The sequence below is a fragment of the Punctularia strigosozonata genome (genome assembly GCF_000264995.1).
Source record: "Punctularia strigosozonata HHB-11173 SS5 unplaced genomic scaffold PUNSTscaffold_11, whole genome shotgun sequence".
NCBI classification, from domain to species: Eukaryota; Fungi; Basidiomycota; class Agaricomycetes; order Corticiales; family Punctulariaceae; genus Punctularia; species Punctularia strigosozonata.
Window position 1 is genome coordinate 123,262 of NW_006767443.1, and position 18,743 is coordinate 142,004.

An 18,743-nucleotide genomic window follows, 5' to 3' on the forward strand; every position below is an offset into this window, starting at 1 on the left:
ATACGGGCTGTGCGGAGGATCTATTTGTTCCAGATGACCTTACCTACTGCTGCGCTGCTGCGTGGCACTCGGTGTTTACCCCGTACTCTGTCATACCCTGGCGAAGCTTGACTCTCTTGAACGCTGGTCGTCAACGAACTTGTCATGGCTATGCTGAACACCTCCGACGCACGCATTAACACTGCATACAAGGCCGTGTTGAATGGAAAGGCAGGAGATTGGTGAGGTCTCGGCCCGTTCGTTGAGTTAGTGTTTAACGGAGACCTTCGGCTGTCATCCAGGCTTCTCCTAAGCTACGGTGAAGTGAGTGTGGTTTATCGATGTTTGACATCAGGTATCGTACTTACCTTGGACTTCTACGTCACAGAGTCCCAACAGCGCGGCCTTGTACAGCTCAGGAGCCGCCGGTTTGTACGAGCTCAAAGACAACATTCATGAAGATTACGTTTTCTTCGGGTTCTATCGCGAAGAAATCGATGGAGACACCTACTATGTGTTGATCACGTATGCCCCTGAATCATTGAAGGGAAAGGCACGAGGTACGTGTCCATGTCAGATTTTGCTATGCCTGCTCATGGGTTGAGATGCCTTCATCAGCATCGACTATCATGCATTCACGTTGCGTCGGGACCGTATTCAGCGCAAGTCACCAATTCACCTCTGTTATATTATGTCCAACCACATCGCCCTATAGGTTCCAAAGGCCGTGATCACAGTTTCAAGGAAGGATGAAATCGAGAGTCACGCCGTAATGAGGGCAATTCGTGAACAACTAATTGCTCGTCGTTCGTCATCCACGAAGCTCCACTCGGCGCCAAAAACATTCCTTGGACGCAGAAGCCGTCGTGCTGTCTCCGACAACACACAGCGGAAACAATCGCATTCACCGGGCAGTAGCTCCATCGGATCGCTGCTTTCTCCAAGTTCGTCGGACGACGATGCACCGCCTCCACCCCCGCCAAAGGATGATAAGTTTACATCTCCGACCCGCTTGCGAGCGCCATCGCCCCCTGGTCCCGTTACAGTAAGTCGAACTTTGGTCGTTGTAGCTACAGGCTGACCTGACATCTACTTAACAGATGGTTGTACCAGCACCTTCTTCACCACCGGATGCGAAACCCTCCGTGCACGCGTGGAAATCGCTTGTTCCGCGACCTCGTCCTGATCCAGTAGAGCGAGCCCGCCTGCGTGCGGAGGCGCGTCTTAGGCAAGAGGAAGAGGAACGTGTAGCTCTCGAGGAAGAAAGGTTACGGCAGGAGCGACATAGGCTTGAGAAACTGGCGCTTGAACGACAGTATGAGTTGGAAGAGCATGATCGAAAACAGCGTATCGATGAAGAAGTTCGGAGAGCTGCTGCGGAGCGTCGGAGGAAGGAGGCTTTACAACGGCAGGAGGAGGAGGAACGCCTACGACTACTGCGGGACAAAAGGCAAGCGGAGAAGGAGCGTCGGCTGGAAGAAACGCGTCGCATTGAAAAATGGAGGGCCGAGCGTGCTAAACAGCTCCAAGAACGAGAGAAGGCACGTGCATCTGCGCGAGCAAGTGCCGAACTGGAACGTAAATCTCGTCTGTTGTCGGCCGATCAAAGCGCAACGGAGGGATGGGTCACCGTGCAGGTTGAACCTCTGATGGTCTGGCGTAGACGATTCTTCAAGATACGATTGCAGGACGGCGATATGCTCCTCTATAGGACCAAGCTGGAGAGCGAGAAGAGCGGCGCCAAACCTGTCGACGTTATCAAGATACGAGACGTAAAAAGACTTATGGAGTGGTCGGAAGACGACCGTGAAGGCGATAACGAGCGTCTACAAGAGCTCGAAGCTATACCCAACTCCTTCGCCCTGGATTTCGGTCAAGCCGAACGGAGTCTCTCTATGCTCTTCGCCGATACTGCTGCGGAGAAGGTCAGCATTAATTTCTTTACCCATCCTGTCCAAAGTTCGATGAATTGTCGCACTTCAGGATACAATCATGGCCCTCGTGGCACGAGCAGCTGGCTTGTAATTTTTAAAACTTGGCCCAACTACCCTGGTTACTTCGATACCCCTGTTGTATGTGTATATCTGGGATAACTTGTATGATACGCGACGATTTTTGTCTCGCTGCGAGCAGACGAAAGGTAGGAAGAATTTGATTCATGGATTACTTGGTCTTGTTCTACTGTGTCCGGTAGGAACTACTATGACGCAATCGGGTGATGATTGTATGTGTATACGTCTCCGCCCTTCATCTGATTGCTTTGAACTATGGTGTCGCGAGCAGCTCTCCTGTCATCAGCACAAGGTCTCATATCCGACTTCTCCCAGAAGGAACCCATTGATCGCCTTCTTTCGCACTTCAGTCGGACGCATGCATGCGAAGCGTTTGAGCATGGAGAGCCGTGTCTAGGTTCGCTCCGAGAGTCCAATCGAAAGTAGCAGGGCAAGGCTGACGCTGGAGTTACATTGTTATCGCAGCTCCCTTCCTAGGGCGCCCATTCTCTGGCCTGGATCAGATCAGGAGGTACTTCGCCATGCTGCAAGTATGCATACCATCCGTCTATTAGGGATAACGATTAGATGGTTTACGAGGTACTCGCATAGGACTACCTAACGTACGAAAACATGACCTTCGACCAGTTCTGCGTCGACGCCGAATCGCGGCGCGTCAGTTGCGTAGGGAAGGCGAAGTTCACATGGGTGAAGCCCAACCCAGGTGAGTTAATTCGGCGTGATTAAAGCATCTCTCCGACGATCCCTGCCAGATGGTCCGAGTGTTAGCCAGGAGCAGAGTTGGAACGAAATCTTCCACTATTTGCTGGACTTCGATGACTCACCAGAACCAAAGATCACGAACTATCAGGTATGGGCAGATTCCGGCGCAGCTTATCTTGCTGGACGAGGAGAGCTTTCGAAAGTCAGAGAGAGCACTGATACGAACAAGCTGATGAAGTAACCGAATGCAATTAGTACATAGCAACGTTATGTATCCAGTGACAATTCCCCGATCGCTTTGTCTAGGAGCAAGTCGACATTCCCATTTCCTTTAGACCACTGAACGACATGCGCGTCCACGAAGCACGATTGAAAAGGCTGAAAACATCGAGGCAAAGAGCCGGTCCGCTTGCCATGTTGCGCCGCCTGAATCAGCTTAACGGTTGCAGGGGCAATACAGAACGCGTGAGAAACCTCTGTACAGTTCACCCACGCTTCACCTGCCCCGAGTCTAGCACCTTGTCCGCCGCCAAAACAACCACTTCAAGATGGTGCGTTGGACCGTTGCTGCTGCATGATACGGTCTAAATATCTCGCAGACTAAACGCACCCGCAAAGTAGGCGTCACCGGAAAGTATGGAACGGCAAGTATCTACCCGCTAGCGGTATGGCAACCAGAAAGAGTTAATCCGCCTCCTTACAGCGTTACGGTGCGTCCCTGCGTAAGCAGGTGAAGAAGGTGAGACCATTCCCTGCCTGCCATTCGTCGTAGATGCTGATAGTATGCGTTCAGATGGAAATCACCCAGCACGCCCGTTACACCTGCACCTTCTGCGGCAAGGCACGTATTATCTCAACCTGACGCCTCCCACCAAGACGACCATGCATGCTTATGTTACGTCCACTAGGACTCTGTCAAGCGGACTGCTGTCGGTATCTGGAAGTGCGGAGCCTGCAAAAAGGTCATCGCTGGTGGCGCTTGGACAGTATCAACGACGGCGGCTGCCACCGTACGAAGGTATGTTCCTCCTCTGAACATGCCTTACACCACATTGCTCTCTACTCGCCATTATTGCTGCCGTATATCGCATGCTGACATATGGCGATCGCAGCACCATCCGCCGCCTCAGGGAAATCAACGAGGCATAGATTGTTTTATCGTCTTGTACCATGTCCTCTATTTTGCTACCGCATCCCGCCTTCTCTACTGCAATGTTATGCACACGCCATGCTGCACCCATATGACATTCCAGTCCAGGGGTGGAATACAACCGGGAAGTCATTGTTCATGCTGTATGTACGTTGCGCAACGCGCACCCCAGCCGGGGCACACGAAGGTACACATCTTACGCTTGCGGGAAGACTACACAACCTATCGCTTCAGTAGATGAGGCAAGAGAGTGCAAGCTTTGGCCCTTGCCCTACCAAGGACCACGTGCTTTCACCCGTTTGCCAACGGCCACGGACGCTCGGAGCTTGTTACTCTTGTGACGCGCTCATCTTCGAACTCGTTGCGCATTGATGACTACAAGTCAACCGATTGCAGACACGCCCCTGGAACGCATCAGCGATTCAATATATTATTCACCGGCACTGGGAGTGAAATCCTCCGGGGTATCTAGCGGACCCAGTGCCATTCTAATCCTTGCGTGGATGGGGGCAGCGCTGCCGCATGCAAAGAAGGTTCGCAGAGCTCCTATTCCATAATACTTGAGCCCTGAGATTATGCTATGCCTGCAGTATGTGATAATGCATCGCCGACTATTCCCCAATACGCCTATAATCCTCGTTCTGTCATCACCACGACACTTCTTTCAGCGTGCTTCGACCCGCCATGCCTCTCTGCAACCGGCAATATCGTTGCTTCAAACCTCTCAAACCGACGACGGAACTTTGATCCATGTCCTCTCCAACGGTGGCGCGCGAATGTTGGACGACATGCTGTCATTGGCCCCGAACTTGGGAGGTTCGGGAACGAAGATCCTCTTCGATTCGACTCCTGGAGAACTGAACTTGAGGAACACCATTTCGGCGTTCCTAGCGCCAATTCGACCATTCTACTTGCGCGCCATTGGATCCGTCCTGTTGGCGGTATTCTATCTCTTCACAGTATGGATGCCCACTACGCTGTTCGGCTCGGTGAATGTCATAGAACGAGTGAGGCGGCACCTGAACGATCCGGCCATCGTATCCGTTTCAGATACGAAACGCGCGTACATCTATTCCGACGAGGATGAACTAGTGCAGTCATGGGCGGTGGAGAAACATGTCGCGGACGCGAAGCGTCAAGGATATGCGATGAATCTTGTCAAGATGTCTGGCTCCAGGCACGTCGAACACCTGCGCAAATATCCCAAGGAGTACGAAGATACCGTTTTGCTCCTCTGGAAGTCATAGCAATAGCAAGTCTTGTTTTGGATACTGTGTTCACCCTGACAACGCAAAACTAGCACATTACGCGATACTATAGCAATGCTCAAATGGGACTAGTCCAGAGATGTTGTATTCTCCGACATACTAAGTACCATACACGGTGCCTAATCACTCATTTCAGCCCAAACTCCCGCTAAAGCATTGTTGACTCGCTTTCCTTCCCTCCACCCACTGATGGCCGCCCCGTGCACGCTGGCGTAGCAATCCAGCTCGGTATGTTCTCCTGCAAAGCGCAGCCGCCCACCCCACAGCGGCCGACTGAGTTCAACAATGTCTAGTGGGGACGGTGCGTAATCCAAGTCCTCGCTCGCAGTGGCGGCTGGGATATAAGTATATGAACCTCGTGCATGTGGGTCGGATGACCAACGGGTGACGTGCGCTTGCAGCGGTGTTGGAGGCTTCCCGCCAGCCAGCGCCAGCTGGAATAGGCGGCTGGCGAGGAGGTCGTGCGCCCAGGTCTGCACCTCATCGTCCGGAAGTTGTTCGATCGCGTGGCCGGAGGAGCCGCCGAGATATAGCACAAGTATGGGATTGCCGTTAACGTGGGCGTAGGATTGTGCCCAAACCGGGATAGTATCGAGATAGTCTCGAGGAGATGCGTGCACGTTCGAAGTGGTCCCTGATAGTGATTGTCGAGATTCTCCGCCTTGCAAAATGGTGAAAAATCCGGGTTCCTGTGGCCACCATACGCGTGGGTATTGCAGTACGATTTTGTTTAGCAAGCCGAAGCCTAAACGGTTTATGGCAGCCATGCGCCGCGGAGGAAGCTTAGGCGTGAAGGATGGGCACCCTTCCGCGGATTTCAGCACGCCCAGCGGTATCGTGCAGATACACGATTTGGCAAGATACGTCCGCGTCGTGGAGTTATCGGCATTGATCACCGTCTCCACTTTGACGAGTTGCTGGTCCTCGTCGAAAGCGACCTCTCTCACTTGCTCGCCAAGCTTGATCTCTCCACCTGACGCGAGAACATTTTGCTGCAGCGGCTCCAGCAATTTGTCATAACCGTCCGCTACGACCGCATCTCCACCTTCGTACTCGCGCTCAAATCCCCAGTAGCGAAAACTGACGTTCTGAAGGTCAGCTCCGGTCCAGCCGTTCAGGCCGAGAGCAAACTGGGCTGCGTATCGCCGCTCTTGTTCGGTCGAGAAACGCGCCATGAACGGTGATTTTCTGTCCAGTAGCCAGGAACCCAGAGACACAGAATGGTCAGGTTCGGAATTTTGAGATGCTTCACGGGAATCGACAAAGAACGCAGTTGCCACAGCGGAATCTAATCTGTCGGATGTTTCTTTGGCGAGTGCTGAGCCTGCTAACATGCTCAGTAAACGCCTCAATAAGGTGGTTGGACCGCAAACCGTCGGAACCAAACATCATGTTATCGCCATCCGCGTGGACCAAAGTCTGATACGATTGTTGGTCGATAATCTGGCCAGAGGCTCGAAATCGGCATGCCATACCAGCAGTTCGTAGTTGGACATAGTTTTCAAGGGATTTCCGTCCAGGCCATGCACAAAGCTATTTTTAATACCATCATATGCATTCATCCGCACTACTCGAGATGGCACGTACCTCGCTCCGTAATCTACTGGACATGGATACCGCTGTCTTTCGGTATGAATGCGCCCACCGACACGATTGCGCGCTTCCACGACCAGTACCCTATGTCCTGCTCTCGATAGTAGAGATCCCGCGCTCAAGCCAGAGGCTCCAGCACCGATGATTATACACGGCAATATCGAAGTCATAACTGTATGCGCAGAGGCGCGACAGCTCGTAAGAGACAGTGGGAGAAGTTGACTAAGCGGGTACGCATAGCAGGTTGACAACAAGTCGCCTGATCCGGATATCAACTACCCTGTTCTTCCACGCTCCGCCATGTCCTCCTCAGATGCTGCGCTGAAACTTGAGATCGCGAGACTCACAGGTGCCCCTCCTTTCCCCGGCCTTTGTCGCGCCTCTGACTTGTCTCATAGGTGCAATCAATCGCGCGAAGTCGGGCACTTCGACGCCCAACCCACAGCAAACACACCTCGCAAACTATATCAACCCCAGCTACAAACCGGTCAGCCAGTTTGCTCGAAGGCCACCAAGTTTTACGCAGTCCGTTCCTCCGGCTCCCGGTCCGTCAAAGAAACGCGACGTTGTCATCGGCGGGATCGCATTCGAGTCCTCCAGTCGCAGTCTAGTCCGCAAAGATCGTACGTCTTCTTTTCCCTATGATTTCCAGCAAGCGTCGAGCAGCCCGGTTCGCACGTAAACGACGCAATCGCAGTCTCGAAACCCTTCAAGCCTTCAGCCCGCCCATCCAAAGCAACCCATAAGTTCTCGCGAAATGCACATGGGCAAATGATCAATGATAGACGCGCGTACAAACCGAAGAGCTCGATGCGGCACTCTGGCCGTAATATGACTCTCAACAACAAGTTTGTCGCTGCCTCTCTGTGCCTAGCGCTGCCATATTGTCTCATACTGGATTTGGAATCAGGACCGGACGCTCGTCGACGAAACGTCGCAAGCTACTTGACAAGCCTTGCCCTCGCTTCACCACCACCGGTACGCCGTCGCTGTTCACTCGTGTCGTATGTATCTCCTGTGGCCCCAGACACTCACATCCGCCCAGGTTCCTGCAGCCGAGGATTAACTTGCGCGTATCAACACGATCCAGACAAGATTGCCATATGTTGGCCATTCCTCCAAGGCAACTGCGCCAAGACGGCTGAGACCTGTGCTCTCTCGCATGATCCGATACCGCAACGGACCCCGTTGTGCGTTCACTTCGCCAACGCCGGCAGGTGCACGCGGACAAACTGCCCCTTCCCTCACGTCCGTGTGGGGCCTAAGCAAGGCGTTTGCCGTGACTTCGCTGTGCTCGGCTACTGCGACAAGGGGCTTGACTGCGAACATCAACATGTCCGCGAATGTCCCGACTTCGCCGATACCGGCGCGTGCATGATCAAGGGCTGCAAGTTGCCGCATGTTATCAGAGCAAACCGGAATCGGAAACCTGTTCAGGCTGCTCTTGCTCACCGTGCTATTGCAGGAGGCGCAGAGACCGCTTCCGGCGCTGAACCGGAGTCCGAATCCCATGAATCCGATGGTAATACTCATTCCTTCCTTCACCCTACAGTCGAAGATGCGCAGCTGGGAGACGAGTATATTTCCTTGACTTTCAACGAAAGCGAAGAAGAGGGGGAAGACAGTGACGAGGAACATGGTGATAGCGAAGCAGAAAGCGAAGGCGATGCCGTTTGAGTGCCGCCGACGTTGCACCTGAATTTATCTCGAGTAGTTGTTGGATCATATTTTGTATCTTTGCCTCTCAATACACTGCATTTTCCCTCGATGCGGCCTTCGCGCTGGCAACTTCTACGAACCTGGGATATATATAGCACGCTGATCATGAACGCACGGCGTCCATCTTGCGCGCTTTAATGCGCTCAGCGATGTTGAAGTCGCTGTACAATCCTTCTAGTCCGTACTCCGCGCCCATGAACCAGCTAGACAACAGCCCTGCGTGTTTGTCCTATCTCACAATATACAATCCGTCGCTCAAGTCTCTGGAGCCCGGAGATGAGGATGCACAGGAGCAAGCCCACATCGTCTTCTATACGTCCCGCGATGGGGCTGTATCTCGCGACAAGCTCTTACGGCAGGTCGGACTCGCAAAAGCTCTTGTTAGTTTCGCCCAGTGAGAACTGTGTTCGGCTGATCTACCGACGTACCCATCTCTCTCTTTATCTGCAGTGCATTCGGTGCCCATGCTCCAGCGATCGAAGTGCACTCGCAAAGGCGCCGCATGGTGACGATCTCCCCTGAACCTGGATTCTGGATTCATGCCGTGAGCATGGGCTGGATTTTTGCATGTCGTCATCTTATTCCTGTCAATAACTGTCAGTGTCTTGAGTTGAGGAAGACGACGCGGCCCGCGGTGGAATGCAAGCAACCGAAATCCGGAGGCAAAGTACAAGACAAATCTCAGGAACCTGCGGCACAAGCTGTAGTCGAATACGATGAAAGCTCGGTCAGCGATGTCGCTGTCCAGACGCAGCTACAGAACGGCTACGAGGAATTCAAGGCGAGCACTATGCCAGACATCCCGCCCTTTCGACCAGCATCTAATCCGTCTTGTGATAGATCCGCCATGGCTCCTTCACGTCCATCCTGGGTGCACTTGGGAAGGAAGCACTCGCTTTACAGTTAGAGCGCTTTTTCACCGTTTGGGCTGGGCATTGGGACGTTGAAGCCGCGGCTGACTTCGTGGATGACCGATGTGCGTGCCTACCGCATCCCCCGAAGTTCCCTACTCACATCGCTGGGGATGCTGCAGTGCCTGTAGGAGCCACTGTAGGCGCCAGTAGGCATCGGAGCAGGCACTCCCCGTAGCCTCGTTGCATAACTTCGGCAGCACAGATCACGTTTAGTATACTAGATAGTGCAACTTATTAATCTCTCTCCTGTGATGGACCGGTATTGTGTAAGGACGAGGAAGTAGCTGATAGACACAGGAGGAGAGACTGTATACCGGCTCTTGTCACATTGGATTGAAGCAGTTGGTTAACATACGTTGGCAAATGAGGAGAAGGACGGAATAGGTGTGGGGACGCGGTCATCAATACAAAGAATTTTGCTCCGTAAAGAATCATTCGAGGAACAGCGTACGAGGATCACGATGAAAGAGTCAGTCATAGAGTGTCGGGCTAGGAAGCTGGCTGGGAATGAGATCTGGACGTGGCGTTAGTGCATGAACGCGGCGACGCGCGATGAACCGGTGAAGAATGTCTGTCAAGCAGATCCTCAGCGCATCAGGAGGACCCAAAGCAGGGCTATGACATTACGGCTTGTATCCAAAGGCTCAGGAGCGCCGCTGGTGTTGAACGTCGAACCGGAAGTCGTTGTCGAGGTTGTGGCCGGAACTTGAGGTCGAGAGGCGTTCATGATGATCACATCTGGCCAGGCGGCAGGCCTCACGGTCGCGATTCGGTTTCTGCGTTGAGTATAGCCTCCCCGATCGTCTCGGTTCACTGTTGACCGCTGTCATCGCATGTGCACAAGTGGCTCTCCTGAATCTGTCCTCAGCGCATGCTGTCCTGACGTGCCTCGGGTTCATGCGCTCATGCGCGAGTGATTTGGGGAACATCCCGCTATCCGCGTTCTCTGTCTCACAAGTTTCGGTCGTGGTGTCCTGCCTCTGTAGGCTGAAAGGACCTTTCAATTTGAGCCCAACCGCCGCTACTTTTGAACATCTCCACAAAGCATCCCACACCTCGCGGCGTCGTCTGCACCTTGCATAACCAGTGGGTGAGATCACCGTCTCTTCATGCTCAGCAAGTATATATTATGTTTCAGTTCGATCGCTTGTGCGTAATTCCGCGACGTTCGCGAATCCACTGTTTGCTCTTCTCCTGCTCGTTGACGACGTCGGTGGGCGCCGTTCACACTTGTTTCGGAGTCCATCATCCCCGCAGGACCTCCGCGCAGTCCCAATCAGTCCATGGCTACCGAGTGCGCTCTCCGCTTCCTACCTATCCTCGGGAATTGCTGACGGCGTTGGCATCCAGCTGCTGTCCTGCACAAGCAGATGACCATGGAAGGAACGTCAACGAAGCGCGAACAGGGCATATCTCAGCCTGATTTTGGTATTTGCCCCCAGGCGGCGCCCTAGAATCACGACCGTCGTCACTCTCAAACATTCGCATTCGCGATTCGTGATCGGAAAAGTGCACAAATCCTGTCTCGATATAAATGAAGAGGTTTGCTTGGGGCGCCGCGACGAGACCGAGGCTTGTTTCCGTCTGGCCGCTCTACGTGATGCTCAGCCTACTTCGCTGCCCCTTCGCTGCCCTCCTTGTAGTTTCTTCGTTCTTGGCGTCCGAGGCTTACTCTTCCCCTTTCTTTGCGGATGGTCCCGGGCAGGTGGTGCTCTCTAGTCCACAGCACGACGTTCCATTTGCATCTGCTTCCAACGCGAGCGATCCACCACACTGGGTATGGGCATATGTTTTGCCACCCTGATATCTTTCTCACTACATATTAGGTGATCTACAGCGATAAATACGTGTCTGGTGACACCGGTCCTCCTAACGTGACATCCGTCGAGGTATGTTGATTCCAACCAAATTTCGATGCCTGGAACTGAAAGGGTGTATTCAAGGGCTTCAATGTGTTGTGAGGTTACTCACTATGCCTGAATGGGTCGATTTGATGACGCCTCTATGTGCCAGTATTTTGTCTTTCCTCCTCACCGAGGGCGCATACGACAAAGCAGAGGAGTGGACCACGCTCACGAAGGATCAGCGTACCCAGATCAAAAAGCAGTATGCAGACGCCGGCATCAAGCTCATGGTAGTCATTTTCCGGCTACAGATTGGCTGTCTCAGGTTCTCATCCAACATCTAGGTTTCAGCATTTGGCTCGACCGACACGCCGACTTCTTCCGGTGCCGACGCTATCAAGACTGCGGATAATTTTGCTGAGTGGGTCCAGGAATACGACCTCGATGGCATAGACGTTGACTATGAGGTATATTCTGGTGTTTGTTCCTTGCTATTGTTGTTGACAATCTGCGTGAGCGTAGGACCTGGCTGCGATGGATGCTCGAGACGGAAAGGCTGAACAATGGCTGGCGAACTTCACGACGGAACTTCGAGTCAAGTTACCGGCCGGATCCTACATTATCACACATGCTCGTACGTTCTGCCGCCAAATCAGCTCGATGTGCAGATACTGACTCCCGATTCGGTTCAGCTGTCGCCCCTTGGTAAGTTCCGCCCGTCTTTCGGGTCTTTGATATGGCTGAACCTGTGCATCATAGGTTCTCGCCGGATGCATACAACGGCAAAGCTTATCTGGAAGTCGACAAGAGCGTCGGTAGCTTGATTGATTGGGTACGCTACCTACCGCCTCGCACCTGAGCGGCGCTCACTGAGCATTCTCCATCCTGCCCTCGCACAGTACAACGTCCAATTTTACAATCGTAGGTGTCCCGATATGATGCGCAGAATCTAAACTTACTCGTGTGGCAGAGGGATCAACGGAGTATACCGATTGCGATGGCCTCCTCACGAGGTCGTCAACCCAGTGGGCCAACACATCGGTATTCGAAATCGCCAATACCGGGGTTCCGCTCAATAAACTCGTGATCGGCAAGCCGGCCCAAGTGGTATGCGATTTGCCCGGTCTCGAAAAAGGAAGGCATACTGACTCTATTCACATCTCTCAGGGGGATGCGTCAAACGGCTATATGGATGCCGATACATTGGCAGGATGCCTTTCACAGGCGAAGGCTAAAAACTGGACTGCCGGCGCGATGGTTTGGGAGGTGCGTATTTGAATGGATCTATCACAGGCTGATAGCTGATTTGCCGTTGTCTGTCGTAGTATCCCAACGCGGCCACGTCTTGGATTAAGACTGTGCGCTCGAAGTCCTGGCCAGCATGATTGAATTCCCATTTTGCTTTTATCCTTTGAGAGTCCATAGTACTATCCTATTCGGTCGAGCAAGCCGTGCCCAGCCATAGCGATACTCGTTCCGCTGTTGGACATCATACCATGCCATGAGTACTACCTTGCAAAGAAGATGCCTGATCAAAGTTGTCAGGTTTGCTGTGTATCCACGTGATAAGACGTAATGGACATCATAGAACGTGAGATAACGATCCCCGCAATTACGCCGAATGGCCTTGAGGCATCCCTTTACGTCTTCGGCCCCTTGCTCACTGGAATGGTCTTCTACCCGCCGTTTCATTTTCGTCCCTCTTAGCTTTCCTCTTTACCCCCGTCCGTTTGGCCCCTCTGTGGAGGGTTGTCCCCTCCAACTCTAACGTCTTGTTGCGGCCTTGAGCCAGCGCTGGGCGTCCGTACGAGACTCGAGTGCGGTAGACATCGCGGCTTGCATGCCATCCACCATGTCCGGCTTCACCATCAGACCGCGACAAGTTGAGATAAGGGCACCTACTCCCCGTAGTCGTTCACGCAGTAGTTCTCGGAGTCCATCAACGTTACGGTGCGATTGTCCCGAATTAGTAGTCCACGCACTGCACTAATCACAAACTCGCTTAGCTCGATCGACCTGGACTTCGAAACGCTGTGCGAGCGTGCGTCAATGCGCGCATCGCAGTATGAGTCGCAGATCAAGGAGCTTGAGGTAGGATGACCGTCTCAGTCAGCATCCCTGTCCGCTCATTCTCGTCACAGTCGAAGCTGTCGGAGGAGCTGGGAAACTTCCGTGCACTGGATCAACTCTTGCGGGATACAAAGGCGACATTGCAGGTGAGTTACATACGACACGAACATGGGGCTATTCATGACGCGCTTCCCGCCAGGTTACAACCACTAGGACCGATCATGCTCTACAGATCCATGCTCCCTACATTCAAGCTACCCTCGATGACGCTCTGGACGCTCTCACAGAGCTTTCGGAGCGGCTTCCTATCATACGAGATCAGGTCCACCAGATTCGCATGGTGTATGATGCCGGTCGCCGAAAGGTTTGGCTTTTCAGTCACCATATGATATCCGGTTACCAATCCGTTGTCGCAGGCCATTGAATTGGTATCTGCACTCGCCTTCCTCAATATGCCGATGCCGGCTCGTTACGCGTCCATCATCTTTACCCCCTATGCACCTGTCTCACGGAAGAAGAAAATCTTGGCCAGGACAGTCGCATGCTGGCGCGTACTCGTCATCTACGTCCATATACTTCTTTTCTGACAGTTGTTAACAGCTGTCTCGTGCTTTCTTCTTGGCTGGCTTGGATAGTGCTTGCTGGAGCAATCCGCGCTCACCGCCATCGTCTCGTTTGGGGCGAGCGACTTATGTCCTGACCCATTGAGAGATGTATGAGGAGGCAAGGCGCGCACTTCGGCGGAAGTGGAGGCGCTGGAAACGGACCGAGCACGACAATTGAGCAACTGTGGCTCCTGCCTTACTTACCCGCCTCGACTCTGAGAGTCTGATTCACATCTCACGGACCTTGCAACTGGTTGGATGGAAGTAACATATTACTGTATGTATGTGTATGATAGCTAGACAACTTAGACCCGTGTTTCGTGCGAGTATCTACATAAGTTGAATGCAGGAAGACTGGGACCGCGCGAACGCGTACACTGAACCTCCACCACCCAGTGCCCCTTTAGTCCTTTTGATCTCTCAGTCACCTTCAACGGTCACTTGGTGACCTTACGCATACTGTTGCTCGCCTATCATGTCAGCTCCCTTGGGCCTGAGGCGCACATCCAGAATTCGGCTCGTGGCGGCGGCACGGCACGACCTTCTCCCAACGTTGACCACTTGCTTTCGACGCCGGCAGCATACCGGACTTGCAGCGCCTTCCTCGTCCACCACCGGGTCCGTGAACGAAGATGAGATTGCTCATTTCTCTCGACTCTCCTCGCGGTGGTGGGACGAGCATGGAGAATTCGGATTATTACACAAGATGAATCCGCATCGCGTGGACTTCATCCGGGAAAAGCTGTTGGAAATCACTCGCGAAGAACGAGGCGAAGAAGCTGCAGAGGAAATGCAGCGTACAGGTCACGTACTGGAAGGACTGGACGTGCTTGACGTTGGGTGCGGCGGTGGATTGCTCTCTGAGGTACGCCTTCCTTTCGTATTTCCCATAACGTGCTGAGCATGTTGTAATTCAGAGTCTGGCACGATTAGGCGGCCGAACGGTCGGAATAGATGCATCACCCTCGAATATTGCGATTGCATCCATGCACGCGTCCGCCGACCCTGCTCTCTGCTCGTCAAAAACCCGCTCTTTGACTTACCGCCATACCTCAGCCGAAGCATTGCTCGAGGACCCTCAACGATACGATGTCGTTTGCTCATTGGAGGTGGTAGAACATGTTGACAATCCTGCCTCCTTTCTGCATTCGTGTGCTCAACTCGTAAAGGTGCGTGTGCCACCTCATGGCATCTGAATGTATTGCCTGACTTGGGATAATCAGCCCGGAGGACATCTGTTCCTCTCAACCATCGCACGGACGCCTCTATCCTACTTTCTGACAATATTCATGGCTGAGCAGGCCCTGAGGCTTGTTACGCCCGGGACGCATACTCATTCCAAGTACATCAATCCCGAAGAGCTGGTCGAATACTTCCAGAACTATCCTTCATCTGATTTCCCTGGCGAACGAAAGGGCCGACCCTGGATCTCCCGTCTATATGACGGGCACCCGCTACGGACTGAGGCAGAAGTACGCGGTATCATATATGCACCCTGGAAGGGTGAATGGATCTTGATTCCCCGTAGCGGCAGTCGCGGATTTAGTGGATGGGCAACTACACAGTGCAATTACTTGTTTTGGGTTCGTAAACCGGTACAATAGATCCCGTATATTTGATCATCGTCAATCTGGGCGCACTCGTCGAACAGCTTACATATGTGGTCCTACAGAAGATCCTGGAGCAGCCCAGACGCAGTCGAGTGGGATTCGCCTTCCACCGGAGGTTGCATGGGTTGGAGAAGGACGGTAGGGTTTGACGTTGCAGCGCTAGATTCCTGACCTTCCTGAGTCATCCACTCGAAGGCTGTAGGAAACCTGCCGTCAGGGTAAGCCGAATTGTACGCTTTTTGAGCTTCCTGCCGGATTTCCTGGAGGACAGGCTGTACCAGAGTATGAGTGATTGTCGTTCTGCGATTGATGAAGCATACCGTCATTGGCTGGCCGCGGTATTGACACTGCGCGGAACCCTGCTCAAACAACTCCACCGAGGCAGTAAGGTCACGTATCAACAGAGGTGCAAGTGGGCATCTCGGTTTCTCCACGATGAGGGCTGCCATTACAACCTTGCAACATAGAGAGCAAGTTCAGTCCTAGGTCGCTCACTCGGCATCGATGAGGACTACTCACACAGCCCATGTAAATCGAGTGCCACACAAACCACAGGGGGCCAGCTTTGTCAGGATGAGCGCGGTAGAACGCTTGACTACGTGCATAAATACGGCGCGCGGCACTGCAGGCAGCCAGCAGCGATGGACCATACTGATGTTGGAGTGGCAGGCCTCGTCGGTTAAACAAAGCATCACGGCAGTAGGGCCGATGCAAGTACAAAAGCACTATGCAGGGTCTCATGAACCTTCCGACAGGTATCGTCCACGGAAGCCTCACCGTAGTCTCTGAAGCCGCCCGACCAATACTGCCTTGTTGCGTTCAGCGGGGATGAAGACCACGCACCGATAGGCGGGAAGTCATACGGTGACTTGAGGTAATCAGGAACGGGATATGTCTGAGTGGCATAGCGTCAGGAACATAGGCTCGTGGAAGTACGTGTAGCACGTACTCTGATCCTGTTGTCTACTTCAAGCACGTTGGTATATACGTGCGTGGACGGTGCTGTGTCTTGTATGATCTGCGATGCGGGGAACAGACAATGGGCTGTATGAAGCATGATAGTCTCAGAGTCTCTTGGCGAAGAGAACAATCGTAATACCTGCGAAACCAAACTTGTGCTCGTGGACTACCAGTATCCAGTATGACGTTGACAAGTTCGAAATCTCGAGTGCACGTGCAACTCACAGTCGATATTAATTCCATGCTCATTTCCCGGAGGCGCGTGTTGACCAAAAAATTGGTTTCCATCATGGATGGAAATAGCCGAAGGTCTTCCCATCACCACGCTCTGCAGATGCCTCAGTAATTAGTCCCGTTTTCAGGACGAACCCCCCACCGAGACCAAACACCAGGTTCGAAATTCTAAGAATGCTGCCCTTCTGCGAGCAGTTTCCTTTGCTGGAATTCCAAAGTTTGCACCGTCGAGATGAAGGCCTAATCGCGACCCTACGCTTGAGCACATGGCTAGTAGGGACAAGCGCCGGTTCAGTACACTGCGTGGGCCACGGTGATGTTCGAACAGCGCAGTCAGGAACAACGCGGTGAACGTGTCTAATGTGGCCTCGGTATGGAGAGAGCGGAGAGATATAGCAGCGCAGGCGAGGACGTGATAAAGTTCCGCTGATTTGTCGTCCCCTTTGCCGATAGAGCCTAAGGCCAGTATCATGTATATGACCGCAAGTTTGTGCACTGAAATAGAGAGTAGACCACCGTGAATGGAAAGGGTGTAAACCTCATGAATTGCCTCTTCACAGTCATTCCAGCGCAGTGGTTCGTATCTTGCGGATGAAGGGTCAGTTCACACCAAGTTGGTATGAAGCGAAGAAGGACGCACACGCATGCCAGGGACAGAAAATACGAGCTCGCCAATTGCAGGGCATGATCCCGAGCTGGTAGTTTGGAAACCAACTCGAGGGATGCCAGACGGACGGATTCGGTATCAACGAGCGCGTCACGGCCAAACGGGAAAGCATTGTGAAGGTCCAGGAGCTGCTTAGACATTGCAGGGTGATCGTAGTCCAGAACATATGCAAATTCTCCATCAAGCTGCACGGATAGTTGATCACATTTAGAAAGCAGTTGTCCATGTGCGACTTACGGGAATAAGAGCATCCAGATACTGCACGCAAACGAGGACATCAAACTGCTTGGCCAGAAATTTGTTACTGAACTCACGGTATTGCTTTCAGACAGAACGTCGGAGCTTTTGTGGCTCGAGCCACCCACTATAGAAAAGTCGCTGACCACGGTAGAAAGCGTTTGGCCTGTGATCAGATCACCGCCTTCTCGCGCAGAGGAAGAGCTGGCGGTATCGTTTTGCTGTCGCAGGCGAACTAGCTCACGCTCCATAAGCACAATCTGCATTTCCATGGTCTGTACATTTTCGCGGAGATTCTTGACGTTGTCGGCAAGTGATCTGGACCACGTTGAAGAGCTGTTCATGATTGGGAGATGTTGTTCTTACTGGTTTGTTCTGATCGCAGTCAACTCTCCTATGAAGCGGTGTCACGTCGTCAGCGTTAGTCCTTTCAAGATAAAACACAGTATCACCTTCAGGGCATAGGTGGGCACATCCTCTCCTTATACAAGACTGGCAGGGAAATATCCTTCCGACGTATCAGCGACCATGATCATATGGATATTCGATCTCACCTATCACATTTCAGCTTGGACCTTACGAAGGCACTGCGGTGAGCGAAGGTCAGACTCGGAGAATGAAGCCTCGAACCTTCTGCATTCTGCGCATGATACACTCGATTTACTGACGCGCTCCATTGCTAGCTGGTGCTCAAGCTGCTGATGACTGAGACTTGCAGTCCCCGTCGAGAGAGGCGCGCTTTATCCAATCTGGAAGTGAGGCTCATACGTTTGATGCCTTCCGGCTCGGAGGTATTCTACTTTTGGACCTCTCAATAATCCATGCCGTAAGCGATCGTAAGCATCGACGTAAGCCAACAGCCACGCTCAAGCTCAGCGTCTTGAAGACATTTGGCGATAGGATGGTGAGCCTCATCGACAGCAATGTTGCGCAAGCATTGTCAGCTGATGGGCAACAGCTGGATATCGTCAGTTTATCCCCGAGTATTGCGCACAGGCACGCATCGTGTAAGTCCGAATTCTTCCCAGCGGCGTAAGGCGGGTGTAAGTATACTTGCTGCAAGACATGAGGATGCATGAGGAGTAGTCCGTCCAGTCGACATGCTTCACGTCACATAGGCCATCCACCATATTGAGCAACAATCTCGTCTTGTCTATAGGACGCGATGGTCGCCATTTA

General features: G+C 52.9%; 11 protein-coding genes across 11 annotated transcripts; 8 read left to right on the forward strand and 3 right to left on the reverse strand.

Annotated features, from left to right (window-relative positions):
- Positions 1-144: 144 nt before the first annotated feature.
- On the forward strand, positions 145-2,004 carry PUNSTDRAFT_115380 (uncharacterized protein; the record flags this gene model as incomplete). Its single annotated transcript, XM_007386393.1, has 7 exons — positions 145-221; positions 282-303; positions 368-539; positions 598-641; positions 695-1,024; positions 1,080-1,904; positions 1,963-2,004. 7 exons carry the CDS (start codon positions 145-147, stop codon positions 2,002-2,004), a joined length of 1,512 nt encoding a protein of 503 aa, XP_007386455.1.
- A 242-nt stretch (positions 2,005-2,246) lies between these two features.
- PUNSTDRAFT_73269 (uncharacterized protein) lies at positions 2,247-2,934 on the forward strand (the record flags this gene model as incomplete). Its single annotated transcript, XM_007386394.1, has 4 exons — positions 2,247-2,388; positions 2,457-2,521; positions 2,583-2,698; positions 2,772-2,934. The coding sequence occupies 4 exons, from the start codon at positions 2,247-2,249 to the stop codon at positions 2,932-2,934; spliced, it is 486 nt and encodes a 161-aa protein (XP_007386456.1).
- Positions 2,935-4,310: 1,376 nt separating this feature from the next.
- Positions 4,311-5,144, forward strand: PUNSTDRAFT_90715 (uncharacterized protein). Its single transcript, XM_007386395.1, has 2 exons — positions 4,311-4,376; positions 4,434-5,144. Exons 1-2 carry the CDS (start codon positions 4,347-4,349, stop codon positions 5,088-5,090), a joined length of 687 nt encoding a protein of 228 aa, XP_007386457.1. The 5' UTR covers positions 4,311-4,346; the 3' UTR covers positions 5,091-5,144.
- Positions 5,145-5,181: 37 nt separating this feature from the next.
- On the reverse strand, positions 5,182-6,728 carry PUNSTDRAFT_121947 (uncharacterized protein). Its single transcript, XM_007386396.1, has 4 exons — positions 6,699-6,728; positions 6,587-6,644; positions 6,485-6,530; positions 5,182-6,435 (listed from the first exon to the last, which is right to left on the reverse strand). The coding sequence occupies exons 2-4, from the start codon at positions 6,605-6,607 to the stop codon at positions 5,231-5,233; spliced, it is 1,272 nt and encodes a 423-aa protein (XP_007386458.1). The 5' UTR covers positions 6,608-6,644; positions 6,699-6,728; the 3' UTR covers positions 5,182-5,230.
- Positions 6,729-7,004: 276 nt separating this feature from the next.
- Positions 7,005-8,468, forward strand: PUNSTDRAFT_145382 (uncharacterized protein; the record flags this gene model as incomplete). The annotated part of the gene is made up of 5 exons (XM_007386397.1): positions 7,005-7,053; positions 7,103-7,327; positions 7,402-7,552; positions 7,615-7,682; positions 7,750-8,468. 5 exons carry the CDS (start codon positions 7,005-7,007, stop codon positions 8,379-8,381), a joined length of 1,125 nt encoding a protein of 374 aa, XP_007386459.1. The 3' UTR covers positions 8,382-8,468.
- A 104-nt stretch (positions 8,469-8,572) lies between these two features.
- On the forward strand, positions 8,573-9,688 carry PUNSTDRAFT_145383 (uncharacterized protein; the record flags this gene model as incomplete). Its single annotated transcript, XM_007386398.1, has 5 exons — positions 8,573-8,817; positions 8,874-8,967; positions 9,025-9,204; positions 9,264-9,399; positions 9,457-9,688. 5 exons carry the CDS (start codon positions 8,573-8,575, stop codon positions 9,510-9,512), a joined length of 711 nt encoding a protein of 236 aa, XP_007386460.1. The 3' UTR covers positions 9,513-9,688.
- Positions 9,689-10,937: 1,249 nt separating this feature from the next.
- PUNSTDRAFT_145384 (glycoside hydrolase) lies at positions 10,938-12,690 on the forward strand (the record flags this gene model as incomplete). Its single annotated transcript, XM_007386399.1, has 12 exons — positions 10,938-11,114; positions 11,164-11,226; positions 11,281-11,294; positions 11,351-11,471; positions 11,526-11,648; positions 11,704-11,815; positions 11,874-11,886; positions 11,941-12,013; positions 12,081-12,102; positions 12,152-12,288; positions 12,349-12,447; positions 12,507-12,690. 12 exons carry the CDS (start codon positions 10,938-10,940, stop codon positions 12,564-12,566), a joined length of 1,014 nt encoding a protein of 337 aa, XP_007386461.1. The 3' UTR covers positions 12,567-12,690.
- Positions 12,691-12,861: 171 nt separating this feature from the next.
- Positions 12,862-14,161, forward strand: PUNSTDRAFT_54307 (uncharacterized protein). Its single transcript, XM_007386400.1, has 6 exons — positions 12,862-13,131; positions 13,188-13,272; positions 13,323-13,397; positions 13,451-13,615; positions 13,668-13,798; positions 13,852-14,161. Exons 1-6 carry the CDS (start codon positions 13,034-13,036, stop codon positions 13,949-13,951), a joined length of 654 nt encoding a protein of 217 aa, XP_007386462.1. The 5' UTR covers positions 12,862-13,033; the 3' UTR covers positions 13,952-14,161.
- Positions 14,162-14,255: 94 nt separating this feature from the next.
- On the forward strand, positions 14,256-15,636 carry PUNSTDRAFT_90723 (ubiquinone biosynthesis O-methyltransferase). Its single transcript, XM_007386401.1, has 3 exons — positions 14,256-14,721; positions 14,774-15,025; positions 15,080-15,636. The coding sequence occupies exons 1-3, from the start codon at positions 14,332-14,334 to the stop codon at positions 15,458-15,460; spliced, it is 1,023 nt and encodes a 340-aa protein (XP_007386463.1). The 5' UTR covers positions 14,256-14,331; the 3' UTR covers positions 15,461-15,636.
- Positions 15,637-15,888: 252 nt separating this feature from the next.
- On the reverse strand, positions 15,889-16,900 carry PUNSTDRAFT_145388 (uncharacterized protein; the record flags this gene model as incomplete). The annotated part of the gene is made up of 7 exons (XM_007386402.1): positions 16,803-16,900; positions 16,652-16,754; positions 16,566-16,592; positions 16,416-16,510; positions 16,244-16,361; positions 15,986-16,191; positions 15,889-15,921 (listed from the first exon to the last, which is right to left on the reverse strand). Coding segments are annotated over exons 2-7 (573 nt in total), but the record flags the coding sequence as incomplete, so codon positions are not given.
- A 557-nt stretch (positions 16,901-17,457) lies between these two features.
- PUNSTDRAFT_54309 (uncharacterized protein) lies at positions 17,458-18,336 on the reverse strand. Its single transcript, XM_007386403.1, has 8 exons — positions 18,195-18,336; positions 18,119-18,139; positions 18,017-18,072; positions 17,931-17,958; positions 17,809-17,882; positions 17,642-17,705; positions 17,565-17,585; positions 17,458-17,512 (listed from the first exon to the last, which is right to left on the reverse strand). Exons 1-6 carry the CDS (start codon positions 18,239-18,241, stop codon positions 17,692-17,694), a joined length of 240 nt encoding a protein of 79 aa, XP_007386465.1. The 5' UTR covers positions 18,242-18,336; the 3' UTR covers positions 17,458-17,512; positions 17,565-17,585; positions 17,642-17,691.
- Between the last annotated feature and the right edge of the window lie 407 nt (positions 18,337-18,743).

Bases quoted from the DNA above. Each gene is read 5' to 3' on its own strand.
- PUNSTDRAFT_90715 (XM_007386395.1), top strand. From the start codon at position 4,347: ATGGGGGCAGCGCTGCCGCATGCAAAGAAG. The intron at 4,377-4,433 runs GTTCGCAGAGCT...CTATGCCTGCAG, and splicing joins CGCTGCCGCATGCAAAGAAG to TATGTGATAATGCATCGCCG.
- PUNSTDRAFT_121947 (XM_007386396.1), bottom strand. From the start codon at position 6,607: ATGTCCAACTACGAACTGCTG. The intron at 6,531-6,586 runs GTATGGCATGCC...CAATCGTATCAG, and splicing joins TGTCCAACTACGAACTGCTG to ACTTTGGTCCACGCGGATGG. The intron at 6,436-6,484 runs GTTTGCGGTCCA...GCATGTTAGCAG, and splicing joins CATGATGTTTGGTTCCGACG to GCTCAGCACTCGCCAAAGAA.
- PUNSTDRAFT_54307 (XM_007386400.1), top strand. From the start codon at position 13,034: ATGTCCGGCTTCACCATCAGACCGCGACAAGTTGAGATAAGGGCACCT. The intron at 13,273-13,322 runs GTAGGATGACCG...TTCTCGTCACAG, and splicing joins CGCAGATCAAGGAGCTTGAG to TCGAAGCTGTCGGAGGAGCT. The intron at 13,799-13,851 runs GCGCGTACTCGT...AGTTGTTAACAG, and splicing joins GCCAGGACAGTCGCATGCTG to CTGTCTCGTGCTTTCTTCTT.
- PUNSTDRAFT_90723 (XM_007386401.1), top strand. From the start codon at position 14,332: ATGTCAGCTCCCTTGGGCCTGAGGCGCACATCCAGAATTCGGCTCGTG. The intron at 14,722-14,773 runs GTACGCCTTCCT...GTTGTAATTCAG, and splicing joins GCGGTGGATTGCTCTCTGAG to AGTCTGGCACGATTAGGCGG. The intron at 15,026-15,079 runs GTGCGTGTGCCA...TGGGATAATCAG, and splicing joins CGTGTGCTCAACTCGTAAAG to CCCGGAGGACATCTGTTCCT.
- PUNSTDRAFT_54309 (XM_007386403.1), bottom strand. From the start codon at position 18,241: ATGGAGCGCGTCAGTAAATCGAGTGTATCATGCGCAGAATGCAGAAG. The intron at 18,073-18,118 runs GTGAGATCGAAT...ATACGTCGGAAG, and splicing joins TCCAAGCTGAAATGTGATAG to GATATTTCCCTGCCAGTCTT. The intron at 17,883-17,930 runs GTAAGAACAACA...AACGTGGTCCAG, and splicing joins ACTGCGATCAGAACAAACCA to ATCACTTGCCGACAACGTCA.